General features: G+C 46.7%; 1 protein-coding gene across 1 annotated transcript; it reads right to left on the bottom strand.

Annotated features, from left to right (window-relative positions):
* Positions 1–27933, bottom strand: NGFR (nerve growth factor receptor). Its single transcript, XM_044674247.1, has 6 exons — positions 27883–27933; positions 21589–21730; positions 11708–12067; positions 4282–4534; positions 2752–2912; positions 1–1076 (listed from the first exon to the last, which is right to left on the bottom strand). The coding sequence occupies exons 1-6, from the start codon at positions 27931–27933 to the stop codon at positions 775–777; spliced, it is 1269 nt and encodes a 422-aa protein (XP_044530182.1). The 3' UTR covers positions 1–774.
* Positions 27934–27967: the final 34 nt, after the last annotated feature.

Genomic DNA, 27967 nt, shown 5'->3' with positions numbered 1-27967 from the left:
TTAGGTCCCTGGCAAGTCTGACCATGTAAGATTCTGTAATTTTTTACCCTCTGGGGCTCTGACCAGCGGGGTGAGGTGGGAATAACTGAGAAAACAGTGAGGAATAAAAAAATTCATCAGAGAATAGTATTTCACCCCCAGGGTTCACAGTGTCAAGTCCATATGACCACATCTCCTGTCTCCCACCAAGTTCCCTTTCTGTCACTGACATTGTGGTCACATGGAGAAGAGGGTGCCCTTTCTCCTTACCCTCCATCTCAAGCTCCTTCTCTATAACCAGACACCCAGGACAGTATTCCTATTAAGCAGGAGACAGGAGGCAGGGAGAGGGAGCAGGGAGATACGTGAAAGAGAGGAAGGTGAGGGTGGAGGGGGTGATATCACAGATGGAAACCAGGATGGTCTAGAGAGGGAAAGTGAGGAAAAGAATTGGCCACCTAGGCCCTGACCTTTGACCTCTACTCCTTGGAGAGAAAGGGGGGACAGGGGATGGGGGGGCTTGCTCTCTCCAGCGGAGCTCCTTGGAGTTCTCTTCTCTGGGGATTTGGCTCGAGTGTCAGACAGTCTGAAAGGGTGGGGAGGGTCTGAGGAGCTGCTGAGGGAGTGAGGGAGAAGACACCCCAGTGGGTAACCATTAGCCAAGAGGGTGAATGTCCCCTTGGGTGGAAGGAAGTCTCTCCTCCCTCTCCAGTTTCCTTCATATCTGAAGGGCTCCGCCCCATGGGATGCTGAGGGTAAGGGGCTCAGGGGAGGGAGGGGAGCCCTGGTGCCTGCTCAGACGGGAGAGGTGGCAGTGGACTCGCTGTAGAGATTCTCCACAATGTCTCCCCTCTGGATCCGGCGCAGGGCAGCATAGAGGGCGTCCAGGGTGGCACTGTCCTGGGCAGCCCAGCTGTCGAGCAGAGCCCGGACAGGGTAGTCCTCTCGGGTGAGGGAGTCTATACGCTCAGGCAAGTAGCCCAGCTCCCCTGCCAGGTGCCGCCAAGTCTCCTCTGATGAGCTGTTGAGCAGTTTCTCTACCTCTTCCCGTTTGGCGGCTGGGAGGTTGCTGTAGAGCCCTCCATCCCCCTTGAGAGCTGCAAGAGAGGGGCGGGAGAGTTAGACAGAGAGAGGGATGGGGCAGCAGAGAACACTCCCCTCTGGGGAGTAAACTGACCTCAGCAGGGTTTGGAGGTCAGACTTAGAGAAGGACTTAACCGACTAGGAAGGCCTGGATAAAGGACTCGATATAGGTTGTGTCATCTTCCCACAATCAGGTTCAGAGTCTTAGAGCTGGAAGTACTGAGGCTAATAAGTCATTCTTGACCCTCAGTTCCCTCATCTATAAAATTAGGAGTTTGATTAGATCAATGGTTCCTGAATTTGGACTCTAGGCATTTCCAAGGAGATGGAATTCCATAAAATAATTCCATGCTTACTTCAATATAATTGGTTTCCTCAGTAAACCTGTATATTTTCTCAAACAAACAAACAAAAACAAACCCATCATTCTGAGATGGAGTCCATAGGTTTCATCAGGCTGCCAAAGGGGTCCAGAACACACGAAAAAAAGGGTTCAGAACCCCTAGACCGGATCATCCCAAAGGTCCCCCCTTTTCAGTTCCACATCTTATGAACTGAGAGAAAACCAAAGGAGAGAGTGTGACCACTCTAAGTCCTGAGCATGGCCAAGACAAATTGTGCATTTCCTGTCCCCAGGTCTCCTCCCTCCCCCAACTCTAACCAACCCATGAGGGTGGAGGGAGGGTGGGGGAGACAATTCTCAGCTCTGAATAGTCTATAGGAAGGTACAAGTGCCTAGTGGGTGAACTGGAACCAGGCTATGGGTGGCTAATTAGGGACATAATTAACCACTTGTCCCTGGGAAGTCTGGGGCAGGAGGCTAATTGCAGCCACTTTCTGGGGTAATTAGCCCCAGGGGGGCAATTAGCTTGATGAGTCTGGAAGTTCTGGTTTAGAAAAGACCTCCCAGCTCCTCTGGCTGGAAAGGACTTCCAAGGTCATCCCATCCATTTCCCAGAGTCCAGGCTGACCCCTCCCTCTCACTGGTTCTGGATGCATAGAAACAGCTAGATAGTCCATAGAATGCTAGATTTGGAGCCTGGAATATTTAAGTTTGAATCCTACCTCAGACATTTACTACCTGTAGGACCCTGTGCAAGTCACTTAACCTTCTGTGCCTCAGTTTCCTCGTCTGTAAAATATAAATAATAATAATTATAGAACCTCCTCTCCCTCACAAGGTTGTTATGGGGAGCTGTGGTTCACAAGCCTTGAAGTGCTAGTTATTATTAATAATATTAACATTGTTATTATTGTCATGACAAAGATTTCTCTCGTTCTTTCCTATCATTCCCTGGAAGGAGACATCACTATCCATTCACCTTGGTTACTTTCTCTTTAAGTCTGGCCTCTGCCCCTCCTAGACTAGCCTGTTTGTTTTGTTTTGTTTTAAACCCTTACCTTCCATCTTAGAGTCAATACTGTGTATTGAAGAGCAGTAAGGGCTATAAGTGACTTGCCCAGGGTCATACAGCTAGGAAGTGTCTGAGGCCAGAATTGAACCCAGGACCTCTTGTCTCTAGGCCTGGCTCTCCATCCACTGAGCTACCCAGCTGCCCCCCAGACTAGCCTGTTTTAGAGAACCCAGGTGAGGGTGGCCATCCATGGGTAGAATCAGCCACAGTCTCAAGGTATGTGGAGATTCCTTCTCCTTGACCCTTTCACCCACAGGAGCCCCAACCCTCGCACCTTGGACTTGAGCTGTCTGAGTCTGGGGCTGCTGGTCATGGAGACTTTGACTGTCCACGGAGATCCCACTGTCGCTGTGTAGCTTCTCCCCCTCCGGAGATGGCGTCTGGTTCACAGGCCGATTGTTGGCACCTTGCTTATTCTGCTTACAGCTGTTCCACCTGGGGTCAGAGAGGGACAGGCACAGAGCCTCAAGTTGCTGCTGATGCCTCTTTGCATATTGTTGGCTGATCTCAAGCACCGAAGTGCATGTGTGTGGTTGATGCTATTTGGGTACATGGGAGGAGTTCCCATACCCTGCCTGGATATGGATACGGATGCTCATGGGCATATAATAGGGTAGTGAAGGCCTGGTTTTCCCCTTCTCTCGTGCGTTTATTCCATAATGTCGTCTATTCTAGCTCTCTCTTTGCCTCCTCTCTAACTCCTTGAACTAGAACATCAGCTTCATGAACGAAGGGACTGTGGCTTAGAGAAACTCTGCCTGCCCTTTAGTTCCCAGCATTCTTCACTCAGTGAGTGGCCACCCCTAGCAGGGAAAGCCTAGGAGCTGTGAAAAGGATAGTAGCTAAGGCTGAGCCCCTGATGAGGGAGGGAAGGAAAGAAGGCAGGCAGGACTGAGAGAGGATCTCCTCATTCTTTTCTGATTGCCCACATAAATTCACTTTCCTCAGTCATATCCAGGAAATGGGAAGCCCAAGGGGAAATGGAGTCTGGTTCTAGGCTGAAGTGAAGTGTGAAGTGGGGTTCAAACCACGAGCCAAAAACCAAATGCCCAATGGAAATAGGTATCAAGTGACAACATTTGTACAACCCAGTGGAATTGCTTGTTGGCTCTGGGAGGGGGCAGGGAAGAGGGGAGGGAAAGAAAATGAATCATGGAAACACAGAAAAATATTTTAAAATCAATAAATAAAAATTTTTAAAAACCAAATGCCCAGAGTCAAAGGTCAAATATCATAATTATGACTATCCCAAAATGCAACGGGCTGCCACAGGAGGCAGAAATTAGAAACTACTTATTGGGGATGTTATATTACTATCATAGTCACAACTCAGGTACTAGGGGGGCAAAAAATTTTGGAGGCCCTTTCCAACTCAAAGACTGAACACTCTGTCCTTATTCTAGACCCCCATGTGGCTAGAGAATAGAAGCTTATTGTTTATTATTATATAATTCAGAAAAAATGTATGCGACTTCTACAAGTCATTTCTCTCCTGAGTCTCTGTAAAATGGGAGAGCTACACTCCATAATCTTTAAGGTCCCTCCCAATTCTGACATGTGGAGGTTCTTTCCTGTGCCAGAAGGACAATCGAGGTCCTTCCTCGTTCTGACATCCTTTGTTCTAAGGTTCCACTGTACTGAAACATCTTGCAGTTTTATGATTCTTGGTCAAAGGTCAAGAGAGCAAATTACATTGACCCAGAGGCATTCCCTTCTCCCAAATGTGGACAAATCGACGGCCAAAGGGAAAAGTCGGATATCTGAGTGGAAAGGCTTCAAGCTCCCAGGCTGTCACCCCTCTTACCTCTTGAAGACAATGTAGGCCAGCAGACCCACAACCACTGCAGCCAGGATTGAGCAGTAGACAGGGATGAGATTGTCGGTGGTACCTCGGGTCACTACGGGTTGGGAGCTGCCCATCACAGTGGTCACCACATCGGCCACTGTGCTGGCCTCATCTTCAGGTTCGGGGGGCTCAGGAGGCTCCTGGGTGACTGGGGCTGGGCTCTCAGAGCCCAGAATAGTTGTAGTCCGGGGTATCCAGCGGGCTGGGATCTCTGCCCAAGGATTATAAGACATAAGAGATCTAGGTGAGTCCCTCCACCTTTCACCTTGCATTCTCTCCCTCCACCGCCTCCCCTTTAGGCCTTCTTTTCTTGGATCTTCCCTTCTTCTTTAAGGCCCAACTTAGAAGATCCCCTTCACCTCGAGACTCCCCCACGGCACATTTCAGAGGCATGGGGTGGTAGGAATGGAAAGAGTGTTATGATTAGAAGAAGAGAGATGAACTTCTGTCTGACTTGGAAGGCCAGACTACAATACTCAGTAGCTGTGTGATCTTAAGGAAATCACTGAATCTCTCTGAACTTATTTCCTCATCTCTAAAATGAGAATGTTAATACCTACTAACAGGTTGCTCTGAAGATCAAATAAGAAAATGTATATAAAGTACTTTGCCAGACTGAAAGCTCTACATAATTATTACTTTCATTGTTTGTGAATGTATATATTATGAATGTGTGTGTACAGATGCCAGGAGAGAAGAGCCAAGATCATAGAAGGAAAATGGACAACAGAAACTGCCATAAACCAGAATCCCCAATCCCAGGACACCTAGGGTAGCACCGTGGATAGAGTGCCAGGTTTGACTTGGGAGGACCTGGGTTTAAATCTGGCTTCATACGCTTCCTTCTGTGTGACCCTGGGCAAGTCACTTAACCCCATTGCCTAGTCCTTGCCCTTCTTTCTTAGAACTCATCTGAAGACAGAAGGTAAGGGTTTTTAAATTTTTTTAAAGAAAGAAGGAATCCCCAAACACAGCTCTAAACCTCGGTGCTGTGTGATTCTGGGAGAGTTCTCTTATTTTCCTGGGTTTTGCTGCCCCATACGGCCTCCAAGAAGCTCTACCCTGAAGGATAGGAGATTGTTGTTCAGGTTTAGACAGGAGGTACCCCACCTTCCACAAAGAGCTGGGCTCTGTCTCTGTCCCATCCCATTCCCTGTCCCCCAGGCCATACTCCCCCCCTCCTCCATGCCACCAAGACTCCTTGGGAACTGAAGAGCTCAGCTGTCTCCCTCTCCTTAGCCAGTGACTAGGCAAAGCCCAACATCTGTTTCCGAACTGGCAAGGGCCCTGCCTGGCCCAGGCCCCACAATGTGTCTGGTCTTGCCACCCAAAGAAATGCTGTAGGGCAGACTTAACCCTTTATAGGGAGGGAGCAACACCCAAATCCTGGGAAAGGAGGGGAGATTGTAGGGAGCTAAGCCAAGAAAGCAAACAATGCCCAGCAGTGGGAGAAGGGAAGGAATGGATAACCTCGACCCTCTGCTAGTGCCAGCTGGGCACTGACAACTTCTCTGCTAGATCGGACATTTCCTGGCACGAGTGGGTGGGATTTTCCATTTCGCTGTTTAGCCAGGGGGTACCCGGTGCCAGGTATTGTGGCCTCTAGATATCCTGAGGTATCTGCCTGGGCATGGAATGCCTACCCTCACTCAAGGCAGGGCTGACTGAGGGGGGAGAAGAGGCAGGATATCTTATAGGCTGCATCTACCAGGCAGGCACTTCTGGATAAAGGATCTATCTCCCCCGCCACTGCTACCACTCCAAAGTAGCCTCTGGTTCACCCACCCAAGCGGGAGCTACCTATTTGGCTGCCTGGACTTCCTCGGCTTGAGGATGAAGCCACTTCAAAGCATCTATATTTCAGTCCCTGCTGAGGGATGTGTCTTCCAGATGTGTATCTGGAGTCCATCTGATTGGGAGGGATGATGGGGAGGGGAATACCATCTGCCACGAGCCCATCATTCCACCCCTGGGGTGAGACACCAGCAGAGTCATCTGGCAGCCTCGGAGAAGGCATCAGAGCTTTCTGAATTTTTGCCATGACCCTGTTATAAGATTTTTGGGGTGAGCCTCTAGGACCACAGTCTGTTCTCGGATGGATGTCCCCGTATCCTTTCCCTTTTCCATCCCAACCACTGCACTTCACACTTTGCCATGCCCTCTCCTCTGCCTGTAGCAAGCATACCTAGTCAGGCTGAAGGGGCCCAATTTACAAGAGAAGAAGTGGCCAGTCAGGTCATTATGGAAATAACCAGGGAGGTCCATGGTATAGAAGGAAGGGAACAGGAAAGGGGCTTTCTAGGGCCAGAATCTGGATGGAACTTGGGTCAAGAGCCAACAGTGAGTTTATCCCCACTCCAGGCCCCCTTTCCCCCTCCGTCTTCCTAATTCCCTCTAATCTTTTTTGGGGGGAGGGTGGAAATGAGATCCAGATGTGGCCACGTCCCCTAACATCCCAACCTGCCAAACCCTTGGTCTGTCTGGACAGCTGTTTCCCGGCTAGAAGCTGGCTCTGGGTGGCAAGAAGGGAGGGAGAAGCTCAGAATGCTCGACAAACAGCTGTAGTTTTTCATCTCCCCCACTCTTCACCTTAAAGCTAACCTGGACTCAGAGCATAGACCCAGGTGGGAAGGTGTCATTCCACCCTGAAGGGCAAGTCACCTGATTCGCATCAGATACATACATATATCCAGGTGAATATGTTACATGGGGGTGCAGGACAATCAGATTAAGAGCCTAATTCCACTTCCAAGAACCTTATGAGTCTAGGCAGGCTGTTAACCCTTTGATGTTCTGGGAAGAATAGATTTGGAAAGAATTGGACTGGGGGAGCTGGCAAGATGCTTACATGTCCCCCAGTGGCAAACCCTCCTCCAAACATCTCATTCCTCTGTTTCTAAGCTCTTACCTGGCCTTTTCCCAACCCTGGGCTGTCCCAACTTGCTCAAGGAGAGAAGCTCAGGTAGGGAAACTCTTCCCCTCCTTGCTCTGCCTGGAAGCAATAAGTTTCCAGGCTTTTTTCCTCCTCCTCCTACCCACCAATCATTTTCTCCAAAATTTTCTACCAAGACACAGCACCCTTATTCCTTTCCATTGCCCAGAAGCCACACACACACACACACACACACACATGCACACATATATACACACACAAACATACTCCCTGTTTTAGCCCAGATGGAAGAAAGAATAAACTTTCCCCAACCACTTTTCTGTGGTTGCCTTGTTTCAGGGAGATCTTGGAGTTGGTGGGGAGCTATCTTGGGGCTCTCCCTGAGAGCAGAGACTGTAATAGGGCCTTGGTCAGGCTGGAAACCTCTGACCATGGGTCTAAATTTCCCCTTTCCCATTAGGACGAGTCCCTGCTCTGTGAATACTTAGTGCTGCAGGTCAGCTAGGAATAGGCTAAATCTAGCCCTCTGTAACAGTGCTAATAGCAACCTCTTCTGATCTCCCCTTCAGGTTAGGACTCTGCATCCTGGGTCCCTTAGAGAGCACAGCTCTCATGTGGCCCCCTCCCCATGTCTTCCCCTCTCCTGATGTGGGGCTTCTCCACTGATTCTCAGGTTGGCACTGCCCCATGCCCACCCACCATATTTCTAGGAAAAGAATAATAATAAACCAAGGACCAAAAATAACTTTGAATTTCCTTTGGGACTTCTGTCCTCTCTTCTCTTCCTGGCCTTCATGTCTCCCTTACAGATGATCACCATCATTTTCCTAGCTTCATCGCTAGAGGAACTCCTGTTGACTACCCTCCCCTGATGCTCCCCCCTACCCCACTCTCTTCACACAGAGACATCAGTCTGAAGAGTTCAAGCCAAACACACCGTGGGTTTCTGAGTTCCCTGAGCAAAGCCCCTTCAAGTCCTATATTTCCTAAGCCCCTCATGCCCCATGAACTTTGTTCTACCTGCTCTAGTTGCCCCTTTCCCTTTCTTTTGTTATAGGAAGGAGAACACAGATCTCAGAATCTAGAGCCGTGTGCTAGGATTAGCTTGACCACTGAGTGACTATGTGATCTTCAACAAACCACTGCCCCTCTGGATTCTGATTTTCCTATCTGTAAAGTATTTGTTTTAGAAGGGATCCTTTCTCAGTGAGTTACATTTTATGATTCAAACTTCTGCTCACCTCTTATGCCCCATCCCGGTCCTTAAGCCCTGCATAGCAGAAAGAACCATGACTTGGATTCAAAAAATTTGAGTTCGAATACTGATCAGATGTTTACTGGCTGTGTGACCCTGGGCAAGCCACTTAACTTCTCTTAGCCTTAGTTTCTTCATCTGTAAAATGGGGGTAATAACTCTTATACTAGCTACCTCACACAGGGTATTGCTTAATAAACCTTAAAGTGCTATAAGAAGTGCCTAGGTGTTGCAGTGGATAGAATGCTGGCCCTGGAGTTAGAAAGACCTGAATTCAAATCCAATCTCATTTACTTATTAGTTATGTGACCCTGGGTGAGTCACTTAACCTCTGTCTGTCTCGGTTTCCTATAAAATAAGAGTAATATCAGCACCTATCATTGTAACAATCAAACGAGTAATATTTGTAAGGCATTTAGTATAGTGCCTGGCACATAGTAGGTATGAGAAAAAATTCTTTTGTCCTTTCCTCCCAATAAGTGACTTCTTTTCCTGGGGTTCCCAGTGTCTACTCTATTCCTAGACTGTCTCTAAGAACTCTATTGCAGTATTATCTTACCTAACTCCAGGGGAAAAATGGAGTCACAAAGAAAAGTAACTTGACTAAGGTCATACAGTGAATTAATGGTAGAACTAGAATATAAGTCCTGGCACCAAGTTCAGGATTCTTCCCAATATGCCACAGCAGCTCTAGAACATCAGAAATGGAAGGAGACTCAGAGTTCATCTAATCCAACTCCTAATCAAACAAGAATTACCTCTGCAGAATAAATACCTGACCAATGGTCTCCCAGCCTTCCCTTGTTGAAAACTTGGCTAAGCAACCCCATTTCTTGCAACTGGTCATGAACCAAGACCCTTTGCCATCCTGCTTGCCTTCCTCTGGATGATCTCCAGCTTCCCTGCCCTTCCTAAAAACTACTACCTGCAATCGAATGTATTGCAACAAGATGGCAAAGGCACTGGGTCTGAAGTCGGGAAAGACCCCGGCAATAAGGGCTCAGGTTTACACAGCTAAAAAGTATCTGAGGTCAGATTTGAACTCAGGTCCTTCCAACTCCAAGCCGCCTGGAGCTCTGTCCACTATGCTACCTCGCTGCCCCATGCTGATTCTTACTGTTTTCAGTCCTCTGATACCTTCAGATCTCTTTTAGACAAACTACTTTGCCATGCTTCATTCGTTTTTGTACTTGTAAAGTTGATTTTTTTCATCCAAATATAAGAGTTTACACTGATCTCTATTAAGTTGAATTTCTTTTGATTCCACCCAACACTCAGCCTCTCTAGGTCTTTTTGGACAGTATTTACAGTATTTATGTTATCGGAGGTAGCTAGGTAGTGGAGACGGAAAGACTTGGATTCAAATCCCACCATTGACATTTACTGGCTTATGTGACTCTGAGCAAGCCACTTTAACTGCTGTCTGCCTCAATTTCCCCAGATGTAAAATGAAAATAATAGCAGTATCTACTTTCCAGGGTTGTTGTGAAGATCAAATGCCAGGCACGTTTGCAGGTGCTTAATATCTATTTATTTTCTTCCTTTCCTTTCTTCCTATTTCTCTTAGGTTTGCCATTTGCAAATTTGGAAAGCATGTCATCTATTCCTTTTATCAGATCACTGACAAAAATGTTAAATAGCAAAGGAAAAAGCTCCAATCTCTCAGAGCACTCCATTGAAGACCATCCGTCATCACTTTTTTTAAACCCTTCCCTTCTGCCTTAGAATCAATACTAAGCATGGGTTCCAAGGCAGAAGAGTGGAAAGGGCTGGGCAGTGGGAGTTAAGTGACTTGCCCAGGGTCACACACCTAGGAAGTGTCTAAGACCTTTTATGGTGCTCATTTATATGGGCACATTAACAATTACACTTTGGTTCCAGCCACTCAATTGGTTTTAGACCCACCTAAATACACTAGCCCATGTCTCCAGATTTTTTTCTGAATAACAAAAGAGAGTAGGAGCAGCGAGGTAGGATAGAGTAGATAGAGTAGCAGGCCTGGAGTAGGAAGGACTTGGATTCAAATTTGGATTTATACACTTCCTAGCTGTGTGACCTTGGGCATGTCACTTAACCCTGATTGCCTAGTCCTTGCCATTCTTCTGTCTTAGAACTGATACTAAGATAGAAGATAAGAGTTTAAAAAAAAAGAATAACAAGGGAGACTTGGATAAAAATCTAGGTAATACTGTCTTGCAGCAATCCCCTAATTTATCCATTTTAGCATCCCTCCCTAAAAAAAGAATTTGATTAGAAAAGAAATGACCTGTTCTTCATACATATTACTACTTTCTTTTAGAAATGCTTATTACTTCATTTATATAATAATATATTCTACAAGAATCTAGTCAGACTTTACTGCATCCTAAGAAACTATGAACACATAATTTAGAGAAGCCTAGAAAGACTTATGTGAGCTGATGGAGAATGAAGTAAACAGGACCAGGAAAACTACATTCACAATGACTACAGCAATGAAAATAGAACAATAAAATCAAACTGAATGCTACATGATTGCTTTTTAAACCCTTAAGACAGAAGGGCAAGGGTTGGGCAAACAGGGTTAAGTGACTTTTCCAGGGTCACACAGCTAGGAATAGCATATACTTATAATGACTATCTAAAGCCCTAGAAGAGAGCAGAAAATGCATAAAATCCTAGGCATTGAATATGGTGTCCAGAGACAGCTAGGTGGTATAATGTACCACTGCCTAGAGACAGGAAGAACTGAGTTCAAGTCCCATCTCTCATCTAAACTGGCTACATGACTCTGGAAAAATCATTTAACCTCTCAGTGCCTTCCGCATCTCTCTAGAACTCTTAAGTTTCCAAGAAGGAGCCAGTCTGCATTATGGAAGGAACTTTCTCATCAAAGTGTTCCCTATATAGTTAAACCACTGTTCGAAGTCCCTATGCCTATGTGCTAAGAGCTGTGGCAAAATACGTTAATAAAAAAATTAAATAGAGTCTAGAATTTTGTGAGAAATTGAAATCAGACTCACTTGTAAAGTAGTTTCTTTCCTTTTTCAGAAAGTGGGGCCAACATTCACTCTTTCCCAATTCTGTCTTATTCCTCCCATTCTCATCTTTCAAAAATCATGCCAAGAAGCTCTTTTTGGTCCCATCCATGCCGACTCCTTTGCCTGTACCCAATCCTCACGCCTACCTTTGCCTCTGCTCACAGGTCTGCCAGTATTTATCCTGGTCTCTAGCCTCCTGCCCCATTCCCTGCTCACCCTCACACTCCCTGTCGGACCATCGGGTACATTCCCGGGTCTCTCGTTCAGTCTCCTCGCAGGCTGTGCAGGGCAGGCAGGGGTCCACGTGGTTGGCCTCATCTGAGTAGGTGCCCTCCGGGCACACCTCGCAGACAGTGTTCTGCTTATCTTGGCAGGAGAAGACGAGGCCAGAGCCTGGCTCACACACACTGCAAGGCTTGCAGAGCCCCGACTCCTCATCTTGATAGTATCCATAGGCACAGCGGCACACCGCGTCATCAGCCTCCACGCAAGGTGCTGACATGCTTTGCAGCCCCACGCACTCAGTGCACGGCTTGCAAGTTTCTGTGGCACTGATTGTGTCTGAGAAGGTCACACCTGCAGGTGGGAGAGAAGAGAGCAGGGTCAGATCTAGCCTTGGCCACCACCTGGGCTCCCCATCATCCTGGAACTTAGCTTCTTCCACCTCATAGCAGAAGACCTTCACAAGTAGTCTCAGGTAATCTGCTCTCATCCGAGGTCCAGCCAGAGTATAAGAACTATAAAGTCCTCTACACAAAGCCCTCTAACCCTAATAGTCGGGTCCCTTCCCACACCTATCTATCACTCCACCACCAAATCCTAGACACTGAGTTCTCCCTTCCAGGCCCCACTGGACCTGGACCCTCTCTCTATCTATTTGTAGACACTCAGTTCCCAGATGCCAACCGCCTTTCCCAATCGATCCCCAGACACTGGGGTCTTCCTTCCAAGCCCTAACCACTGAGTTGTCTCCTCTTCCCCAGATATTGACCCTCCATAATCCCTAGAGTGTTTCCACTCCATAATCCCCAAACACTGAGCACCCACACTTTTCAGACATTGAGTCCTTCCACCAATTCCCAAACGCTGACTTTCTTCTCAGTCCTCAGACACTGAATTTTCCTTTTCCTTTTCCACTCCCCCTCTCCCTCCTCCATCTCCAGCTACTGACTTGTTCCCACAGCAGGGCAGGAGTTATGAATTTATTTTCACTGGATCTTAAAGTGCTGAAGTCCTCATTCTCAGGTGAAAAGCCCCCAGCCACAAGGGTGGATTGTGGTTGGGGCACAGAAATGATTGTTGCATCTCAGGCCCTGGAATCCCCTTGCCTGGACTGATGCTTCTGCTTTAGGTAAATATAAATTAATCTCTGTGGGGTTCCCATCCTGCTTTCCCCAAAGCCTGGTCTGGATGCATTGGGGATCACCTGGGCTACAGAGCCTTCAATCTAGTAATCCTTCTACCTGCCTTCCACTCCCTTTTCTTCTCCTCTTCTTCAGGAAGAAGGGGGTGTGGGAGGAAGCATAAAGTTTAAAGGGGCAAAAATCTTTGATTTAGCATCAAAAGAGGTCCTAAAGAGGAGGCTTGGTCTATAACAGGAGAGACTAGGGTTCATTACAACATAGGTAGGATTTCCTGACCAATGCCCATAACTTTCTGACACTCTCAACTCTGAAAGTTATTCTAATTTAAAGATCACCATTTAACTCCATCTAAATCTGTGGGTTTAGACTGGGAAGGAAGATGCTGGGTCAAGACCAGGGGAGGATTATGAAATAATAAAACTAGGGCAAAGAGAAAAGGGTAGAATCAAATTATTTAAAGTTGAGCCCTTGGTTTTCTGTGAATATGGCTCTCAGAAATAAAGGGAAAGGGGAAGCTGGGTGGCTCAATGGATTGAGAGCAAGGCCTAAAGATAGGAGGTCCTGGATTAAAATTTGACCTTAGATACTTCCTAGCTGAGTGATCCTGGGCAAGTCACTTAACCCCCATTGCCTAGCCCTTATTGTTATTCTGCCATGATTCTAGGATGGAAGGTAAGGGTTTAAAATAAGAAAAGAAAAGGAAAAGGAAAGAGGATAACAGCACCCTTAAATTCTTACCCTGCCCTCTTTAGTGGGTCCATGTAACTGAACATGTAGATGAAGAAAGGGTAAGAGAAAGCCCAGGGCTACTCAATAACAACAAAATAATACTAATTCCTTAATATTTCTAATAAATTCTATAATTTAAACCTTTTATTTCCATTTAGCAAACTGAGACCTAACAAAATAATTTTCCCAGCGTGACACAACCAATACTAGTACCATAAAATCCTGGATCAGATGAGAAATCATAACCCTGAAGGGTCTAGGATTGGAAATGAGGGGTAGAAAAGGGCTAAGTGCTAAGAACAGGGGAGAATTCTGAGACTTAAAAAATGGTGATGGCTCTTTCCCATTGGGGGAGAGTTAGAGGCAAAGCTGTGAGATGGAATTTTTGGCTAAGCAAAGATATAAAGAGATGAAAATGTATCTATAGATCATCAGACAGGGAGCAGGAGTGGGAAGGACAAAGACCAGGAAGAAGAAAAGAATATGATAGAAAGGCAGGAGGGAAAGGAAAGGAAAGAGAGTAGGAAAGATTGACCAAGTAGGAAAAGCTTAATGATTTTCAAATCCTCAAGATCTTTCAAAACATGACCCAATGAAGTTCCTTTCAGAGAGAGAGGTGGTGTGTATAGTGAAAATGGCACTAGTCTCATTTTAGAGTCAGAGGAGCTTAGTTTGAAAATCTTGGCCCTGCTATTTACTATTTATATGATGTTGGGGAAGTTACTTTCTCTCTGTGGCCTCAGTTTCCCCAATTGCAAAATCAAGGGGATAGATTAGATGATCCCTAAGTTTCCTAGTAGATTTAAATTTATGATCCTAGAATGGGTCAGGTGAGAAGAATTTAGATTAAGTTTCAGTGGGAACAAAATTCCTTAGGCAGCAGAAAATCCATTCTGGCAATAGTTAAAGCAGGGCATGAGGTCTTAAAAAAGAGAGAGCCTCAACAAGATGGGTCAGTAAAGGCCCAGAGACAGGGGGATGGATGGCAGTTGTATGGTTATGTGTGGAGGGGAGGGTGCTCTCCTCTGCCTCTGGGAGGAAAAATTGGCAGGCGATCTCCTGGGAACATGTTTTAAGGGGTGTGAAATATGTGGTGGGTTTTTTTTAACTACTAGGGAAGGTGAGAGCAAAACTGGTTTCTGGGTGGAAATGTTTTAGGAACAAGAGAAACTCTGCTGGGGTCTCTTCTTCTGAATAAAATAGCTCATTAAACCAGGCCAATGATGGTGCTCAGGGCCTGAGGTGAATTCTTGGCAAGGCTGGAAAGACTAGTTCCAAAGGAGGGGCAGCTCCCTCCTTGCTCCAGCTCTCTCCCTAGGTATCTTCTCTTCCCAATTTACTCTGGTCATTTTCTGCAGAAAGACTAGATAGTAGGAAGAATTCTCAGTCTAGCTCTAGTGAGTAGATGAACCTGATCTAGGAAAGTCAGGTAGAGACTAGGTCCAGGGATGGGGTCATCAGTTTGGGGCATAGAGACCAGCAACTGATCCTTGTTCCAGACCTAGGAATTCCTATGGAGAATGGTGACTAATTCTTGTCACGTTCCCAAGTTTTACTTTTCTCCCAAGAGCTGGAAGGGGCTTTAGGTGTTATCCAGTCCAATTCATCATTTGATAGATTAGGAAGTTGCAGCTATGAAGAGTTAAGTTGACTGAGTCACTTGACTAGGGTCACCCTAGTAAAGGTTTGCAGCAGGATTTGAATTCAGGTATTCCTGACCCCAAGCCCAGTGCTCTATCCATCGTGCTGTTTCTAAGACCCTTCACAAATGCTTCCCCCTTCCCCCTAGGATCTCTTGCCTTTTTCTCTAACCAGATTAGAGAATATCTTTCCCACCCCACCCCCTAAGTCCCATGAGATGCTTCATGAATAAATAACAGCCCCCCATTAGTTCTGGTCTGGAAGAAGAGGCTGAGTGGGCATATTTCAAAGGTGGGGGAGAAGGAGAAGTTGAGCTGGGAAACTGGCTTGCTCTCTGTGGGTACACCTGGACTACCCCACCCACAGTGTTTCAAGATGATCAGGTCTTAGAGAACAGAGAACATGGAGTAGAGGCAAGGAGGATTGTGGAGGGAACTGTCAATTGAGTTCCTTAAGAAGTATGAGCTGGGGCGGGGTGGGGGGGAAGGGAGAGGAGAGAGAGAAGAGAGAAAGAGATGGAAGGGAGGGAGAGAGAGAGAATAGAGAATGGGAGGAGAGAGAGAGAGAAGAGGGAAGAGGGAGAGAGAGGGAGGGGGAGAGAGAGGGAGAGGGAGAGGGAGAGAAGAGAGAGAGAATGAGAGATTAGAAAGAGAAGGAAGGAGGGAGGGAAAAGGAGAGGAAGAAGAAGGAAACAGAGACAGAGAAAATGAGAGAATAAGAGACTAGAGAGAGAAGGAAGGAGGGAGGGAGAAGGAGAAGGAGAGAGAGAAGCAGGCAGACAGACAGAATTAGGAGGAAGAGAAAGATTCTTCTAATACCAAGTGATTCTTGAGGCAACTATATCTCTAATGTTGATTTCCCAATCCCTGTCCTTGACACTGAACTCCTCCCCACCCCCAAAGCTGACATTGCTGGGCCCAAACCCACAGAGCCCACAGCTCCTTCTGATCCAACCCTTCCCCTCCATCCTGTGCTTCTCACTTCTCCCTGTCCCCATCCCCCTTCTTGAGGAAGATCAGTCCTGTGGGTGAAGGAAAGGAAGGGGGAGAGATGTACTTCCTCCTCTTAGTTAAGAATTCTGACAAGTTCTGGGATTGGGGCCAATTGAAAGGCTGTTTTAAAAGGGATCCCGGGGGGCCCAGAGCACCCACCTTCCCTCAGGGGCAGATTAAAGGTCTCCCCACCTCCCCATCACAAATTGGAGGTCTGGAGAGGAAGGTCTGCGTGTTGGGAATTTAAGATGGGGGAGGGAAGGAACAGCATCCCAGGCAAATGACTTCCAGTGAAGTAGAAGAGGGGTTGGGTTGGATTTGAGCTGACTTTTTGGAAACAAGAGTCTGTGGAGTGGGTATAAGCCCCTATGTCTATAAGAGAGTGAAGAAGAGTCTTTTCTAGCCCTAAACCCTATGCGTGCTGTTGTTGTTCAGTCATGTCCAACTCTTCCTGGCTCCATATGAGGTATTCTTGACAAGGATATCAAAGTGGTTTGCCATTGCCTTCTGTAGGGGATTAAGGCAAACAGAGCTTAAGTGACTTGCCCAGAGTCATATAGCTAGTGTCTGAGGTTGGATTTGAACTCAGGTCTTCTTGATTCCAGGCCCAGCACTCTATTATGCATTGGGCCACCTAGTTTCCTTTGGATGTAAACCCTATTCGTTGCAAATAGGTGATGAAGCGGATAGAGTGCTGGGCCTGGAGCCAGGAAGACCTGAGTTCAAGTCTAACCTCAGACACTTACTGTGACCTTGGGCAAATCACTTAACTCCAATTTATCTCAGTTTCCTCAGCTGTAAAATGGAGATCATCATAACACCTGCCTCTTACTGTGAGGACCAAATGAGATATTTGTAAAGTTCCTGGCACAAAGTAGGTGCTATACAAATGCTATTATCATTATAGTTGCATTATTGTCACAAGTCACAATTTTTCTGAGCCTGTTTTCTGATATCCAAAATGGGCATCCTAATACTGGTTCTCTGCACTCCGTGGGGTCCATGAATTTTAAAGTGTTATATCATCATCATCATCATCATAACGTTATTATATCATACATCATCTTAACATCCCAGGCAGGGCCCCAAGGATGCCCTCCCAGGAAAGGATCTGTGCCTACTAGAAAAGTGTGTAGGGATCATGCTGGGCACAGCAAGGGAGGGCATTGGTTCCCTGCCTGGACCAGACAAAGGTCCTGCTTTTTCCCAGAAGGTTTTTCTCCCTTTCAGGACACAGTCTCTTCCTTCCCTCCTCCCTCCCTCCATACCTTCCCACATCTGTACTAGAAAGGACCCCCCTCAGCAGGAGAGAATGGTCATGTCCTCGATGGGATCCCCAAGGTCAGACTCCCCAGCTTGTCGGGGATTCGATCTCTCATCCCCTAGCCCCACTCACCAAAGCAAAAGAACAGTCATTGATTTTGCTGCTTGGCTGATATTTTTAGCCCAGATAGTCATCGGCCTCTCCTCCCCCTGCCTGCCCCAGACACAACAGGGGGCATTTCTCTCGGGGGATTCCTTTGCTTACCTCCAAGATGGGTTTTTTGGAGGGGGGGAAGGCAGTTATTATTTTTTAACTATACTCTCTTTCAAAATCAAATTTAATTCAGCTCAGCTAGTATTTATTGTGCTACATGGCAAGCCCTGGGCTAAAGTACTGGAGAATCAGAGGTAAAGATGGAACAAGAGCATCCTTTGAGGAGGATTGAATTCTAATCAAGATAGGAGGCTTCTCAGGCATAGTGGAAGGAGTACTGGACTTGGAGTCAGGAAGACCTGGGTTCAAATCTCCCCTCTGATAAATAATAGCCATGAGGACCTGGGCAAGTGATTTAACCTTTTTCAGCCTTAGTTTCCTTATCTGTAAAATGGAGATAATAATACCATTTGTAGCCCTAGTCTCCCAGGATTGTTCAAAGGAAACAATTCCTAAATTGTTTCTGGAAAATCTATTAAGCTATTAGAACTGTACTAAAACTTTTTGGGACACCTAATATATGTAAAGTACTTTGTGAACATTAAGGCACCATATAAATATCAGTTATCCATTAATTATCTATTGTTATATTCACTTATTATTAATATATTCACTATTATTAAATATTTATTATTATTACTAAATCTTCCATGCTGAGGAAACCCAATGAATTCTTTCTACTTGTTATGGTATTGTTGTTCAGTGATGTCTGACTCTTTGTGAACATCTGGGGTTTTCTTGGCAGAGCTACTACAGTGCTTTGCATTTCCTTCTTCAGCTCAACTGGCAGATAGGCAAACAGGGTCAAGTGACTTGTCCAGGGTCATACAGCTAGGAAGTATCTGAGGCCAGAATTTAACTGACCCCAGGCCTGGCACTCTATCCACTGTGCCACCTAGCTGTCCTAGTCCTTCTGCTAGATGGAGTCCATAATATGAGGTTGTCCTTTCTCCCTTCCACCTCTTGGTCCCTTGTGTCCCTTCAAGGATCAGCCCAAACACCACTCCCTCCTGCTGGCCTTTCCCAGTCCTCTGGTTATGAGTGTCTTCCCCATCACGTGCCTTTCTTTTGTATACATCTTGGATTTCATTATTGGGTGAGCATGCTCTGTTCTCCCAGTAGAATGGAAGCTCCATGAGGGCAGACACTATCACATTCCTGTATTTGTTTTATTAGCCCTAAGGACAGTATTTAACACATAGTAGTAGGTAGGCATTATTAGTGTTTGCTGACTGATTGTGTGATTCGTGACTCTAAGCCCAGTAGCTTATCCACTAAGCCTTGCCAGACACAGCTCATCTTCCAATGTGGCTGGAACATATAAATGGAATAATGTGTAGCAAGCCTACTAAAGGATATTGAAGCCATATAACTATTTCCTCCTCTATAAAAAGAGGGAGCAAGGAAATCAAATACTATTCAGGCTGTTCCCTACGCCTGGAATTCGTTCCTCCTCATCTCAACCTCCTGGCTCCTCTAGTTTTCTTAAAAGTTCTAGCTACATGGGTAGCTAGGTAGCATAGCAGGTAGAGAGGAAAGAGTGCTAGTCCTGGAGTCAAGAGGACTGGGGTTTGAGTCTGGCTTCAAACATTTCCTAGCTGTGTGACACTGGGCAAGTCACTTCATCTCAGTTTCCTTAGCTGTAATATGAACTAGAGAAGAAAATGGCAAACCACTTTAGTATCTTTGCTAAGAAAACCCCAATGGGATCCCAGAGAGTCGGACAAAACTTAAATGACCAGATAACAACAAATTAATTGGAAAATAGATTAATAAATTGTGGCATATGAGTTAATGAAACATTATTGTTTTGTTAAAAAAAAGATGACTATAAAGAATCCAGAGAAATCTGGGAGATTTTCTATGAACTGAAAAAGAACAAGGCCAATAGGTTAATAAGCATTTACTAAGCACTGGGCTCAGACATTGTACGAAGTACCATTGATTCAAGAGAACAATTTATACAAGGACTATAACAGTGAAAAGGAAAATAGCACAGAAAGACATTAAAACTCTGATCAATTTAATTGTCAGAGGACTCTCACTGAAACACTTCTTCTCTCCAAAGAGGGAGCTATGTTGTCCAATGGAGAGAATGTTTGACAATGAGTTAGGAAGACCTGAGTTCAAATTTGACCTCAGATACTTACTAGTTTTAATTATCCTGGGTAAGGAATTTAACCTATCCCAGTCCTAATTTCCCTATCTGTAAAATGGCACAGTATTTAGAGTACCAGGGCTTGAAGTTAAGATGATTCCTCTTCTGGAGTTCAAATCTGACCTCAGACACTTACTAGTTATATGGGCAAGTCGGTTCACCCTGTTTGCCTCAGTTTCCTCATCTGCAAAATGAGTTGAAAGAAATAGCAAACCATACCATTATCTTTACTCAGAAAACTCCAAATGGGATGATGATGAGTCAGATATGTCTGAAGTGACTGAACAACAGCACCCATCTCCCAGAGTTGTAAGGGTAAAATGAGATGATATTTTAAAGCATTATGTAATTTTTCAAGCTCTATCTAAATGCTAACAGTTCTTATTATCAATTACAGAGAAGTAGTGAACTGCAGATGTGAGATGAGGCAAATGTCTGATGTGACCAACTGATTTGCTTGTTTTGCTTAACTATATGGGAGCATTCTGCTGTGGGCAGGAATGTTTGGGGAAATAATGATATAAACAATGATATAATCATGATATAAAAAGCAATGGTAAAATGTTTTTTACAAAAAAAAAACAAAATGAAGGGGCTGACACTGGTCATGGCATAGGAACAAAGATACTATGGGGTGCGTGTCTGTTTAAAAAGTGGTTTTGATTAACTGTATTTATAACTCTAAATAGTGACTCCAAAAAGAGATAAAGCAATACTTTGTAAAACCTAATAAAATGTGGCAGCTGGGTGGCTCAGTGGATTGTGAGTCAGGCCTAGAAATGGAAGGTCCTGGGTTCAAATCTGGTCTCAGACACTTCCTAGCTGTGTGACCCTGGGCGAGTAGTTTAACCCACTTTGCCTAGCCCTTACCGCTCTTCTGCCTTGGAACCAATACACAGTATTGATTCCAAGATGGAAAATAAGGATTAAAAACACACACAAACAAACAAACAAACACACACACACACACACACACACACACACACACACACACTAATAAAATGGGGCAGCTGGGTGTCTCAGTAGATTGAGAGCCAGACCTAGAGACAGAAAGTTCTGGGTTCAAATCTGATCTCAGACACTTCCTAGCTATATGACTCTGGGCAAATCACTTAATCCCAGTTGCCTGGCCCTTATTACTCTTGTCTTAGAACTGATACTTATCAATTCTAAGACAGAAGAGTTAAAAAAAAACACTAATAAAATAAGGATGTTGGACTGACCTCTAAATTTCCTTCCAGCACAATCATTCTATGGCTCTGTGTTCCTATAACAAACTACTCCAACCAGGGTTCAAAAGGCCCTCCTGAGGACAACTCTGAGGGGCTTCTGATAAAGAAAGCTATCCAGCCCCACCAGAGAAAGAACTGTTGGAGTCCTACTGCAGATGGAAGCATATGATTTATCACTTGTGTATTTGGGTTTATATTGTGGGGTGTTGGTTTTCTAAGATTACTCCCTTACAAAAAAAATAATATGGAAATAGGTTTTGCCTGATGATATAAGTATAACCCAGGTCGAATTGCCTGCCGGCACTGGGAGGGCCAAGGGAAGAGAGGGAGGGAGATAAGTTCCATTATATAACCTGTGTGGAAATTAGTTATTTTATGTAATTGATTTAAAAAAAAAAGTCCCGGCTGAGAATGTCTGAGCCCCCATGGTTTCTGCCCCTCCGAGCTTCTACTCCCGAAGCACCAGCCCCAAAGTCCCCGTCCTCCCCTCCTCGAGGAACTTACTGTCCAGGCAAGGCTCACAGACAGTCTGGTTGACCCCACAGGGCTGGGCCACACCCTCGCCCAGGTTGCATGCCCGGCAGCACTCGCCACTGTCGGTGTACAGGTTGGTGGCACAATCTTCCTTCACTTCCCCCATCGACACCTGTGTGGAGAGAGGGAGCAGGGTCAAGCTGAAGAAGCCTCCGGAAGTCCGGGGAGAAGGGAGAGAGGGGAGGAGGAGAAGAATGAATCTTCCGATGGATCAAATGCCCCTTCCTAATTCACTCTATTAGAAACACCTGGCCCAGGGATGAGCTCACTTGGGAGGCATTAGGAACATCAAAAGCCTGGGGAAGAGAGGGACACTGGTGCCTCTCTGCACTGATCCCCCCAAGTGTGAGGGAGTGAGGTCAGAACACTTGGAACAAACCAGCTGCTGAGTTCACTCCTAGGTTAGGTCTCTTGAATCGGGAGAACTTTTCCCGGACTTCTAGTCTCCCCACCCCATTCCTGGTCTCTCTTGCAGAATTAGGGGACCTTGAGAACCAGCCTCCGAGCTCCCACAGTCCCCCACCCCAAGAGAAAATGGGAACATGTACAGAGGGATGCTCGTACACGGGACTACAGATCTAGGTTCCAAATTAATCTCTGTCATCTATGTCTTTTCAAATTTCCTTCTGGGTCTCAGTTTCCTTTATCTGTCAAATGACATAGACACAATGCCTAAAGAAAAGCCAACCAAAGAGTAAGAGTCTGGCATGAATAAAGAGAAAACTTGTTATAGATGACTGTAAAATAGCCATATAACCACCAGGCTACTCTGCCTCACAAGGTTTTGATTTCCAGAGAACAGAGGACTCCCCCGCCTCACCACACACATACACAGAGAGACACTTGGAACAGCTCAGTATCCAGGGGAAAGGGGAGTCAGATTCCTGCCGCCGAAGCATCTTTGGCCAGGGATAGGAACAATTTAGCACTAGATTCTCCTGAGGGTGGGGGTAGGAGGGCTGCTGAAGTCTTGTTTTATTTTCTGTCTCTTAAAAAAAAAATGAAAATTAAAAGCATCATAAGGCCTATGCAAACTCCCAAATCTGCCTCACTTGCTGTAGACCACCTAGTCCTATTCAAGTTCTGATGTTATGGGACCAAAAGAAAAGTCACAAGGTCATTTTGTCCATTCCATTTGACTGCTTCTATATCAGCTGGCTGGATACTTTACCCCAATGTCCCCAAATAGGCAAAGATCTGGATACTTTAGAAAGGAATGGAAGAGTGAGGGGGATTGACAAATTGGTTCCTCATGGGAGGCAGCTGCTCTTTAGAAGGATTGTAAAGGGCCTGTGTGGCCCAAGAAGGGGATAGACAGATGTCCCCTCTTCTCAATATTGCACCTTCCCCAGGAGGCAATGATATATCCTAGTCCTGGGAGGAAAACATCTGCAACCCAGGAGGCTTCCTGCCCCAGTTCTACAGCTGCAGGTGGCTTCTGAGAGCTTTTCCCCAAGAAGACAATATTCTTTCCTTGCTGTGATGCTATCCAGGAGTAGTAGAAAGAGCTTTGGAGATGGTCAGGCTGTGCTGTGAACATGTAAATTAATTCTCCTTTCTGGGTCTCAGTTTCTTCATCTGAAAAATGAAGGCAACTGAATGATCTCTAAGTCTTTTCCAACTGTAAATCCAATGAGCCAGCACTGTTTTGCAGAGCAGAGATGTGAAGAGTGAATTAAAGTGGAAAATACTGACCGACCCTACCAAGGATAGAATGAGGAGGAATCATCTGAGGCTGCAGTGGGAAAGATTGCAGTGAAATTTCAAGAAGGACTTTCATGAAGGAGATGGGTGGATGGGACTGAAGAGTGGGGACAAGAGAATAAGCAACTTCAGTATGGGAAGATTGCCATCTGCTTGAGACAGTGCTAGAGACGTAGGATCTGTCTCTAATAATAACAAGAGTTAGCATTTCTAGAGCAATTTAAGGTTTGCAAAGCACTTTACATGGGTTGTCTCAGTTTATTCTTATAACAACCCTGGAAGGTTGGTACTGATATTAGCATCATCTTGCAGATGAGGAAACTGAGGCAGATAGCAATTAAGTTACTTGCCCAAGGTCACATAGCTAATAAGTGTCTGAGGCCAGAATCGAACTCATGTCTTCCATGTTATGTCTACTGTGTTACCTAGCTGCTCTACAGAACCCCTTTAACTGTCTAATGCAATGGTTTTCAAACTTTTTGCTCTTAGGACCATTGACACTCAAAAATTATTGAGTTTATGCACGTTATATCTGCAGTTACTATTAGAAATTAAAACATTGTTATGAAAATAGCTTGGGTCTTGTGGACTGCTTGAAAGGGTTTTGAGGACCCTCAGGAGTCCCCAGACCACACTTTGAGAACCCTGAGCTGATGCCTTAGTAGACTTCAGAGGAGGGACTGGGGTGAGGGGCAGGATGAGAAGGGCAAGGCTTCAAGGAAGGGAGTAAGTACCAGGAAAGGAAAAGGAATTGCTAGTCTTGAGTCTGAGGACCTTACACCATAGTAGAAAGAGCCCTGAATCTGGAATCAAAGGACCTGGGTTCAAATTGAAAACAAAAACATGTTTTCCAATGTTCATTTTGACAGCTTATTCCTTCTGTGACCTTGAGACTCAGTTTCTTCCTCTGCAAAATGAGGAGAGTGGGCTGATTGATCTCTAAGCTCCCTTCTGCTCTAAATTCTAAGAGTCTATGACTTTTTCAAATGACCTGAAAACTTCTGAGACCTTCATGAATCTATAGAATTCACTTTCAAATGTCTGAGAGTGGGGGTAGAAGGAGACAATCAAGCTCTGGGACTGAGGATCCATTGCAAAAGGTGGGGAGACAGGTGTGTGGTGCTCATTTGACCAAGATGTTGATGGAGAAGGGAACCAAATATCACAGTCACCCCTCAGCTCAAAATGATGGAAGAGCTCAATTTGAAGGCTCGGAAGGTCCTTTTTCTGCCACCTTAAGGGGCAAGGGTGGGGTAACCCTAAAATCCTGCCAAAGCCACTCACTCTCCCCTGCTGGGCCTCCTGCCAGATCCCTTCCTCCCCTCTGACTGTCCTGCTCATTTTCTGCCTTTAGCTCCATTCCTATTAGAGGCTGCATTAGCTTCCTAGGCAGCTCCGATTACAGACATCTGAATGACAAAGTGCCTCCATTACCCCAGCTCCCTCCCCCGCCCGCCTGGCCCGGGATGCTCTGGTTTCAGCACTTTCTTGCCAGGACTCAGGAAGAAACCACGACAGCATTGAGAGCACTGCCAGGCAGCATCCCTTGCAGAGCTGGGGGGTTGGATATTCCTGAGCCCCTAAAACTAACCTCCGCCTCCCCAATTCCCAGTCCTGGCACTGAATTTCATCCCTGATGCTTACCTGCCTAAACTAGAAACTAATGCCTGCCTTTCCCTCAGAGTTGCCTCTCTGATATGGTCTTTTTCTTCTGGTCTCTGGGTCATAATTCCCTTCTAGTTTCAGGAATTTGGGGAATAGTTCATGTTTTCAAGCACAGGATTCTGGGGAGCCCACCCAGCTCCTCCAGATTTCTATCATTCAGAGAGGTGCAGAGAGATATGGGCCCAGTTTTTCTCAACCCTTGCCCACAAGGTGAGTTATTAATCACTAGGGGGTCCTAACCTGAGGTCCATTGACCCTTTGGGGATAGATTTCAGGGGGAGCTATGAACTTGGAAGAGAAAAAAATTACATCTTTATTTTCAGCAGGCTCCAACTGAAATTAAGCATTCCCTTCAATTTCTTAGGAACACAATTCTAAGAAGGGGACCATAGTCTTCACCAGAAGGTGAAAAGCATCCATAACACACACACACACACACACACACACACACACACACACACACACACACAGAGAGAGAGCTTAAGCACTACAGATCTGGTTAAAGCCTGCAGCTAGGTAGCCTGGGAAGGAGTGGTGATTGGGAGTGCCCCATGGGGAGTTCAACCCCAATCTTACCTCAGCCACACACCTGGCCCAGATCTGGGATTCTCCAGGGGGCCATTCCACAGTTTCCCTGATGACACTTATGCCTCCTCCCCCCCAAACGATTCCCCTCCCCCCCCAATTCCAGGCACTTCAGCCTCAAGATCAATGCCATCTGAGTGGTTCAAAACAAAGTGCTCTGGGAGGCTGCAAGGAAAGGGTGGTCTCGGCCCCCATCTCGGGCATCCCAGGCTCTCAGTGATTTGGCCACACCCACCCCATGGGTCAGTTTTGCAAGAAGGCAGCTTCGGGACTGTAGTTTCGGCATCTAGGCGGTTTGGAGGTGCCTGCTTGTATAGGCTAAGAAGAAATCCTTACCTGCCTCTGCGCCTCATTTAGAGCTATTAGAGCTAGATTTAGGGTTGACCCCTAAGGACAGAAGCTAATCTGTCCCCCTCCGTGGAACTCTCCCAATGACCTCAAGACTGTGGTGCCTCTGTGGGGGACACTCTGCCCTTCACCTGAGACAGCTCCCCCTATGACTCAGCAGAAGAGGGATCCAGAAGATCCTGACCCGCCCCCCAGGCCACCCCCACCCCCTGTCCCTCGCTCTTTTCTCAGAAGCCAGACTTCTCTGGCTCATGGAGAAAACGCCTCGGACACAGCAACTCAGGCATCAGTCCACTCACTCTTTTCTTCCTTCCCCAACTCCGCCTCTCCCGGCTTCTGCTTTCTGTCCCCCAGAGACCCGGGCTTCACGCCCGTCAGATGCCGACCCTTCTCACCCTCCCAACTCCCAAGACTGGGAACAGAGTGGATTCTTCAGCCCCGCACCAGGCAGCAGACCCAGTTGGGAGAAGTTGAAGATAGCCCAGGGAGTGTGCGGGGCTGGGTGGAACTGGTTCAGCCGTGAGAAAGGATTTGTAAGCGGAATGCGCTGAGCAGCTCAGTACTAATTTTTCAGGGAATGGACGGGACGGGATGCCAGCTGTTGTGGTTGCCCCTTTTCCCCCTCCTCAGAGCGCCCTCTCTTGGCCATTGGCCTCCTGGGTTCTACACTTGATTCATTAAACCTCCGGAGCCAGACCTAACATGTACCACTGCCCCCGGAGAACCTTCCTTGTTCCGTACGTGGGCCAATCTAGTCTCTCTGTCCTATACCGGGGACCTGAACAACGGAAGGGATCCTCTTTCTTTGCCTCCCTTTCTGCCAAAAACAGCTCGTGCAGGCTACCCCCTAGCCCGCTGGCTGGGAAAGGGGTGATGGTTGGAGTGCAAGAGCGTTCTGGGAAGAAGCTCCCGCCGGATGGGAGTGAGAGAAGAGAGTTAGGACGATTTCGAGAAGTGACCTGCAGCGCTCTAGGAGGATAGAGAAGCCGGGAGATTGGCCGCTACAACCCGTGCCTTCTCCATCTACAATCTCCGGGCTAGGTAAGACATAGAGGGAAAGTGTCCTTGAATAGCCCCCGTGCTTTTAGGCTCCAGCCCTCTGGTCTGACCATTTCATCGTTACTTCAGCCCCTTCTCTGTCTTCCACCCCACCTCCCCACTTTTCAGCTTGTCTTTCCTCCTTGCCTGCTTCTGCTCCATCTCTTTTTCATGACCCCTCTTCCTGCTCATCTGCTCCTCCAACGCCCCTTCTCTGCAGCCATCCGGCTTCATTCACTAGCGCATCCCACTCCCCTCCCTTCATTGTCCTGCCCTGTCCCTATTGTCCAAAGTCCCACCCTTAATACCTTCTGCCTACCTCCTACCCCCAATTCCCGAATCCCGTTCCTCATCCCCCATTGCCTCTATTAGAGCTTATCGCTGGAGCCAGCTCCCCCATTCTGTCTGTCCCGAAGCCCAATTACCCCACCCAACTCATCCCCTTCCCCGCCGCTCCCTTGGCCTCGTTGGTCAACAGAAGCTCCTCTCGATGATTCAGGCGTCGGAATACTCTAGCCAACCTACTCCTCCCAGGGACCAGGGAGTCGGAGCATCTCCCCTCTTGTCACTCCCTTCGTGACCCCACTCCGGGGACCAAAGCGCCGGAGACCGCTTCTTGACTAGCCGCACCTCAACAGCTCTCGCCGCTTCCGACCCAAGTGTCCGAGCTGCCACCTCCCCCGCAGACACGCGCTTCTCTCCGAGACAGACATCGCAGTCCTGTTTGCGCCCCCCTTCTCCCTAAGCTTTTCGGAAAGCCCCAGGCTTTGGTCCGAGAGTCTCCCACTCTACCCTGGCGCACAGTGAGTGCCCCGGGGGAGTCAAGTTCCCTCTCCAAGTGTCCGCCTGCTCTACTCCGCGGGCTCTGCGCACCCTCCCAACCCCAGTGCGTGCGAAGAGAGGACACCTCCTATTCGAACTCACCCCCAAAAGCAGCAGCAGGAGCATCAGCAGCAGGCGACACGGCCCTTCCATGGCTGGATAGGTGGGCAATACCACCCTTGGGTGC

This window comes from Gracilinanus agilis, chromosome 4, assembly GCF_016433145.1.
Source record: "Gracilinanus agilis isolate LMUSP501 chromosome 4, AgileGrace, whole genome shotgun sequence".
Classification (NCBI taxonomy): Eukaryota; Metazoa; Chordata; class Mammalia; order Didelphimorphia; family Didelphidae; genus Gracilinanus; species Gracilinanus agilis.
This window is presented reverse-complemented; position numbering and strand designations above follow the sequence as displayed.

Coding starts and splice junctions, on each gene's coding strand:
- NGFR (XM_044674247.1), bottom strand. CDS start 27,933: ATGGAAGGGCCGTGTCGCCTGCTGCTGATGCTCCTGCTGCTGCTTTTG. Junction 4,535..11,707: donor GTCCGACAGGGAGTGTGAGG/GTGAGCAGGGAA, acceptor ATCCTTGGGCAG/AGATCCCAGCCCGCTGGATA. Junction 1,077..2,751: donor TCAGACAGCTCAAGTCCAAG/GTGCGAGGGTTG, acceptor CCTCTCTTGCAG/CTCTCAAGGGGGATGGAGGG.